The 7,555-nt window shown below is 57.7% G+C and overlaps 1 protein-coding gene across 1 annotated transcript; it reads left to right on the top strand.

Moving 5' to 3' along the window:
• Positions 1-2,487: 2,487 nt before the first annotated feature.
• C5H3orf22 (chromosome 5 C3orf22 homolog) lies at positions 2,488-6,976 on the top strand. Its single transcript, XM_014797663.1, has 4 exons — positions 2,488-2,576; positions 4,548-4,679; positions 6,738-6,849; positions 6,938-6,976. Exons 1-4 carry the CDS (start codon positions 2,488-2,490, stop codon positions 6,974-6,976), a joined length of 372 nt encoding a protein of 123 aa, XP_014653149.1.
• The last annotated feature ends 579 nt before the right edge of the window (positions 6,977-7,555 follow it).

Here is a 7,555-nt window from a genome sequence, read left to right as displayed (position 1 = left end):
TCGCGCGTTGGAGGCCACAGAGGCCCACTAGCCAGCGCTGGTGCAGACAGCTGCACCCTCAACAAAGCCCCTTGCCAGGTGGGCTCAGGGTCAGGAAGACTTCTTGGTGGGGCCAGCATTTCTGGGCCAGGGCTGAGTCCCCCTGGGCCCCAGCCGTGGAGACAGCTGATCTCCCAGAGTCAGAGATGGGGCAGCCAGGAGGTAAGTGGGGTGTGCTCGGCTCACAAGTTGGCCTTCTCCAGTGGCCTTGGCCTTGGGCTGGGGTGGTCTGTGCCCAGTGAGGCTGTCCAGCCTCCGTCCAGGGCCCAGGGCCAGTCTCCCACAACAGTGGGGCAGGCAGCACCCAGCTGACCCTCCTCCCCCAGGGCAAGGCCCCTCTCTGCCCACAGCAGGCGTTACAGCAGCCCTTGTAGCCCCTTGGGGTAGTGGGCAGCGTGGCCCATTTCTCCATCTCTCCCTTCAGGAGGGAGAGCCAAGTCCCCACTGGAGCAGCCTGGCCTGAAGTCCAGCGGCCTTCTGGGGACCCCAGAACCCCAGACTTGGGAAAGGGCACTTTGTTCCCTATGGCTTCTCTCTAGATTTCACTGGATGCTTTATCATGCAGGGGGTTATCGTGGAAACCCACCTGCTGTGAATAGAAAAGGGATGCGGGCAGCCTCAGCCTGGGAACTGCAGTGGCCCAAGGCTCCTCTAACAGGGGCACGGCGAGAGGGCAGAGCCGGCTTGCTGGCCACTGCGGAGGGGGTGTGTGTGTGTGTGTGTATGTGTGTGTGTGTCTGTGTGTGTGTGGTTAGAGACGCATGGTACAGGGGCGGGAAGCAGGGAGGGCAACTAATTAGTTTTCCCCTCTCAACCTGGGTCTTAGCAAGTTGGAGCATTTCCAGCCGTTGCTGGGGAACTGGCCCGTGTTGGTCTGGGTTCTCCAGCAGCAGACCCTGGGACAAGCCTGCAAGTGCAGATCTGTATTCAGGAGCTGCTCCTCCGGGAGGTGAGCAGGAAAGAGACACTCACGGGGTGTTATCACCACGGTGGGCGACTCAGCCCAGTCCCGCTGTGTCCTTTGGGCGGCAGTGGGGAGCACACTTCGGAGCTCTTCCAACCAAGGGACAAGGCAGCTGGGGCCGTATCCACAACTCCTGTCTGTGGCTGGTGAGTGTGCTTCTAAGGGCACCAGCTCCCTGGGCCCTGCCATGCCTTGTGTGGGGACCTGGCCCGTTTCTGCAGCTGGAGAAGTGCGCTCAGCAGAGTCGCAGACCCGGCCTCCATGGGTAGAGGTGGGAGCAGGGTGTGTGCATGGGGCACTCAGCGTCTGCACAAATCCCAGCCTGAAACCAGGGCCGCAGCCAGCATGTGGGGCCTGCTCCACAGGACTTCCCACACTAGGAGCCAGCCTCCACCGGGGCTTACCTGTCAGGTCGGGGGACCTAATGTGGAACCTGGGGTGCTGGCAAGTGGTTGGCACCATCAGAACAAGCTTTAAGGTCACATGTTGATGGCACAGTGGCTGTTTAGACCCCAGTGAGGACACATTAGCACAGCCATTGGCAGGCAAGGGTCAGGCGATTTGATGGCAAATGAAACACCAGTGGTCAGATCTTAACACCAGTTGTTCTCAACCCTGACTTGACTTCATATTCACTGGGGTGTTTTAAAAAAGGCAGTTACTCGTACACTGCCAGTGGGTATGCAAAATGGCACAAGCCACTCTGAAAAATCATTGGGCAGTTCATTTGAAAACCAAAAATGGACTTACCATAGCCCCAGCAATTGCACTCTTGGACATATATCCCAGAGAAATGAAGACTTACTTTCATGAAGAAACTTGTACATGAATATACATAGCAGCTTTATTTATAATAGCCCCAAACTGGGAACCACCCAAATGTGCTTCAATAGGTGATGGTTAAACATGCTGTGGTATGTCCACACTGCGGAATACTACTCGGCATTGAAAAAAGGAACCAACTGTTGATATACACAACAACTGGGATGGTTCTCAAGGACATTATGCTGGGGGAAAGAAGCCAGTCTCAAAAGGATGCCTACTGCATGATTCCTTCTATATAACATTGGTGAAATCACATCATTATAGTGATAAGAGCAGATTAGTGGTGCCAGGGTTAGGGATGGGGCAGAGGGCGGATGTGGCTGTGGAGGGGTAGCATGAGGGAGCCTTCTGAGGGCCGTTAAGTTGAGAATCCTCTCACCTGTGGTGGTTACATGGCGCTGCACTTGCAATGGAATTGCTTACGAGTGTGTATAACTGGTGCACTGTGAGGCCTGGGCACTGTGTGACAGGCTGGCATGACCCAGGCTGCACTGGTCTGCCCCCTCTGCAGAGGAGGATGCTGTGGTCCTGAGAGGGGAAGCCAGGAGCCTGGTCCAGGTCCAGACCAGCTCCCCCCACCTCCTCCCCGGCTCTGATGGGCCTCCTCTTGTCTTCTAGCCATGGCTGAAGGGCACGCCACAGCTTAAGCCCCTTCTGTGATGGACACAAGAGCCGCCAAGAAGGGCCACCAGTACATGAAGAATAGGCCTGATAGCGATGAGGAGTTTGCCAGGAAGGTTCCCTACAGGTACAAGACCCCCAGACTCCTGGGGCTAAGTCCTGCCTCCCCTCGGTCACCCCAGAGACACATTCTGGGGGTACATAGGCTGGAGCTGGGAAGGGGTTTCTGGTCCACAGGGAGTTCCCTGAGTAGCTCTGTGCTCCGTGATAGTCTTTGGCCCCATCTTTGCCCCCATCCCAACCTGAGCTGAGGGCCTCTAGATGGGTGCCCAAGAGCCTTGGCCAGCCACTTCCTTCCCGGCCAGTGGCCCTCTCACCTGACCCACTGAGAAGCATGTTCACGAACACCTGCCCCTGCTGAAGGTGTGATGGGATCTACCGGGTCAGCCAGGGTGGGGGCAGTAGGGGGGGTGGTAGTCTGTAAAGCCCCGGGGCAGTCTGGCGCCAGCCGAGACCCACAGGCCAGGTAGGGTGGAGGCCTCAGCCTGCAATGGCCGGTTACTAAATGTCCTGTGCGGCCAGGCTGGGGCCTGGAGTCCCACCATCAGCATGTCTAACAAGGTCCTGGATAAAATGCAGTAACTTTGGAGGGTACCAGGTGGTTCTCACTTCCTGAACGGCAGCTCGGAGGGAGGGCAGGGAGAGAGGCGGGGAAGAGGGACCTACTGGAGGCTGAGAGCCCTCACCAAGGGCTGTGGTGTGGAAGACCTGGCTGCTCAGAGAAGACTGAGCACCGTGGCTCCATTAAAGCCAAGGTGCCCGTCCATCACAAGAGCCACAGAGTGGAGGGACGAGCGGGAAGTGAGTGACAGAGGGCTCACAGAGGAACCAGCACAGGTGGACACGGGGCTGGGCAGAGCCTTGAGGGGCGCTTCACACAGCAAGAAAGCCACATGGCCAAAGAGCGGTGCCTAGCCTCGGTAGTCGCCGGGAAATGCAAAGGAGACCACACCTACCAGATGGGCAAAAAGGGACCGTCCGGTGATGCCCAGGGCGCAGATCCACATGGCCCCATGGCACTGCAGGGTGTGCAGCACCCATCTCTTCTGGAACTCCGTTTGGCGTCCTGTGACCTTGCAGTTGCCCTCTTGGTGGTCACACCCTGCCCCATCCCATCCCGGCAGGGGGTGCTGTGGGACCCAGGGTGAGGCCAGGACTCGGGGCCGTGCCGCTCACAGGGGTACCATGTGCCACGCTAGAATGGAAGTGGAGACAGTGGTCACCCCTCAAGGCAGTGCGGTGCGGCTCCGTGGCCCCTGGGCCTGCCTTCCTCAGGGGGCGAGGCGTCTGCTCCCTGGGGCCTGGGACCGTGTCTGAACGCTGAGCTGAGCGGCTGCTCAGGTGAGGCCCCTGGAGGGAATGCTGGCCTCCGACACTCCGCCTCTCTACCCAGACCCCAGCGCCCAGCTGTCCTCTCCACCCCCACAGCCTCCTGGAGCTCCCTCTGACCTGAACCCGCTTCTCCCACACCTTCCCCGGGGAGCAGAGCCGGCAGAGGGAGAGCTGACGGCCGCCCTGAGCTGAACATTCTGGAGATGGTGGTTTCCATGCTGTGCACCTGTGGCAGGCCAGGCTGAACACCTGTCCTCATCTTGCACCCCATTCTGTCACCAGGCCACAGAAGCTGTCCTATGAGGCTCAATGTGGCAGATACACACGGCACAGAGGGTCTGGCCCTTGGGTTAACACAAGGGGAGGCTAAAACTTAGGAGCTGGGGGTACCCTGGGCCAGAGCCCTTAGCTGCAGTGACTGACATGTGGTGCTGGAGCCAGCTGCCAGCCCATATCCCAGCTCCACCACGTTCTAGCTGTGTGACCTGGGCAAGTCACTTAACATTTCTGCGCCTCAGAGTCCTCATCTATAAAGCGTCCTCATCTATAAACCTACCTCATAGCATGGCTGTGAGTTGACATATGGGTTGATGTTGCTAAGGCACTTAGGGCAGATCCTGGCAAATAGGAAGTTCCAGATGAAGGAGAGCTACCTCACGTGCCTGGTGGCCGCGGGCCACCTACAGATGCCGAATGCCCATTGTAGGTTGTGCTGGCTGTCGGAGCCCAACCCAGAGTCCCTGCTGCCCGGGGAAGTTGAGGAGAGGAGGAGCTTGCTGCGGAAGCAGCTGCCCCTACAGAAGATGTTGGTGCCAACGAGATCCATCCCAGTCAGAGGGTAAGTCGCAGGCCCAGGACACTGGAGGTCACCGCCACCCACTGACCACACGCATGCTGCCTGGCCTGCGGCCCCAGGTCTGCACACAAATGCTTAGCTAATCCTCCCAGCATGTTCCGCTTCCAAGCTGAGGAAACTGAGGTCCAGAAAGGAGATGCTCAAGTCCAGTGGGCCCTCCCACAGCCAGGCTGCTTCCGGGCGGGGCTGCACAGGACCCTGGGGCAGGCCCTGGCCTCACCTGGAGCAGGTCTTGTCCACACGTGGGGAAACAGGCCTAAGGGGCAGGAGCTCAGCCAACATCCCTCCACACAGTGAGGCGAAGTGGAAGGAGAGACAGAGTCTCTGGACTCCTTGCAGCCTGCTCTGAGTGGGGGCGCTGGCAGGGGACCACACACCGAGTAGCCCTGGACTAACCACTTACACACAAACACACACCCATGCACACCAGACACGCAGAAACATACAGTGAAACACCCAGACACCCTTGGAAAGACCCACACACGCAAATAGAAAGATGCACAGACACACACACTTGCCCTAAACCGGGACTTCAGTCTGGGCCGTCACTCAGCTGGTGCCCCCAGCCGTTAAAGACTGAAGGGCTTCCCTGCTGGTTGGTAGAAAGCCTCCATCCAGAGGACTCCAGCCCCACTCCAACTGCCTCAGACTCCTCCAGCAAATAAAGTGTGGAGGCAGCACGGCAGGGCCTCAGGGCTGAGAGCAGTGTCTGTTCTGCATGGCGATGCTCAGGGCTCCACCACTGTGTATCACCTCTGGCAGGTCACAAAGGTGCATGCACAGTCCCCTGAATGGACCCCAAGAGGCAGTGTAAACACGCACACATGTGCACACACACTCACACACCCCAGACAGAAACACAGATGCACGTCCGTTCCCTGCCCGCGTGGCCCTGGCCTTTGTCCTGGGTCTCACCACCCTGCTTCATTTGGCTGCGGGCTTTTGCTCCAAACCTCTGAACTGAAAAGGTCGGGCTGAGCTGCTGCGGCTGGGGCCTGAGGGCACAGATGGCTCTTGGTCTCAGCTTCTACTTCCACAGAACAGAAACAGCCTCAAGCCAGGGGTCCTGTGGGGGCCAGTTGGGCCATGCACGTGGGCCGGGTTCTTCAGTGCTGGGGCACAGAGGGAGGCTGAGGCCTGCCCCAGGGGGACTGCCCTCCCTCACTCCCGGAGCCCCAGTCAGGGTGAGGCCCACGTGGAGCCCTACCCGGGGCGGGAGGGCATGCTCTGGGAAGAGCTCTGGGGGTGACACTGGGAGCAGAGACCTGAAGGAGGAACTCAAGCTGTTGGCAGATGTGTTGGGGAGCCACAGCAGGCTGTGGGTCCCTCCCAAAGGCAGCACAGCAGCGGGGAGCAGGTGGGAGGCAGCCCTCAGCCCGTTCTCCACCTCTGAACTCCTGCCAGCCCTTCTGTTGGGGAACTGACAAGGATCGGAGGGGTAGGAGAGGGGGTCGGTCAGCAAAGGCCAGAGAAGGGTGGAAAGTAGACGGGGAGGAGAGAAAGGAGGGTGTGGGGGCTGGGGTGAGAAGCAGGGACCTTGGAGAAGGAGGTGCTCTAGGCAGTGGGACGCCTGTGCAAATGGCCTGAAGTGGGAGAGAAGAAGGTCCCACTTAGGGAATCTGAAGTGCTGTTTTTCAGGATGGTTAGGAAAGAGGCAGTGGGTAGACTACCCAGGGTGCTAAATGCCAACACTTATCTGAGGGGTATTGGGGAGCCATGGAAGCCTGGGAAGCAGGAGGTCTCACGTGGGGAGGTGGTGCACCCACTGGAGATAGTACACCTGCTGGAAGGCACTCAGGTGATGCTAGCTTGGTGGCTGGGCAGGCCTGGTCCCTGGCCACATATGGGGCAGGGCACATTAGGCATCAGGGGCCTGCTGGATTTCTGGGCATATGGCAGTTGGGAGGGCAGCAAAGGCTCTGTGTGGGGGCCCGAGGAAGGTCTGGGCTGGGAGCAGAGTCTTGGTTGTGGCTCTGGCTGACTTCTCTGGTCCAGCAGGGCTGCAGAGGGCCAGCATGGGGCTCTGTGTGGCTTCTCTAGGCTTGGGGCGCCCGATTTTACATCACTGCCCAGCCTCCGCCCACCGCCGCCGCGCCCACTGATCAACCTTTGTCAACTCAAGCTTCTGAGCCAGCGCTTCCCCAAGCCAGCTGTGCGTGTTGCCGCCACCCTCCACACTCATGCAGACCACCCAGCCCTGCGCAGCCTTCCTCTTGGCCACCTTGCCCTTGGGGCTTCAGGCAGCAGCTGCAGAGAACGTCTTTCTGGGCAGAGGTTAACTGCATTGAGGGGAAGAGCCTTGAAGGCGCTGTCCATTGCCTCAGAAACCATGCCACACGAATAAACTCTGTAGATACCTGTCCCCCGTCCACTCAGACAGATCACTTTGCATTTCTGAGCCTCAATTTTCTCATCTATAAACTGAGGTGACGTTTAATTTTGGAGGGTTGGTGTGAGGATTAAAAAGAATGTGAATGTCATTTCCAATTATTGATCCCAAAGATATAGTCACACATGTAGGTCAAGACATTTGGACAATAACATTCATTCCAGTGCTGTAGGAAATAGTAAAAGATTGGAAACCACCTAAATATCCATTAATCATAGACTGTTAAATTATACCACAGCTGCACCCTGAAATACTAGGCAGCCATTAAAATGAAGAAGCAGCTCTTTGTATACTGATCTGGAATAATCTACAAAGTACATTAAGATATTTTATTAAAAGCACAGCAGAAGAGTGTGTCTAACGTGTTACCATATTGTGTATATTAGAAAACAGTGTGTGTGCATGTGCATGTGGGTGTATGTACGTGTCTGCAGATGTGTGTGAATAGATGTGTGTGTGTGGAAGTATT

Source organism: Ceratotherium simum, chromosome 5 (genome assembly GCF_057802395.1).
Source record: "Ceratotherium simum simum isolate JZ-2026a chromosome 5, ASM5780239v1, whole genome shotgun sequence".
Taxonomy (NCBI): domain Eukaryota; kingdom Metazoa; phylum Chordata; class Mammalia; order Perissodactyla; family Rhinocerotidae; genus Ceratotherium; species Ceratotherium simum.
The sequence above is the reverse complement of the archived record's forward strand: the minus strand, read 5'-3'. Positions and strand labels throughout refer to the sequence as shown.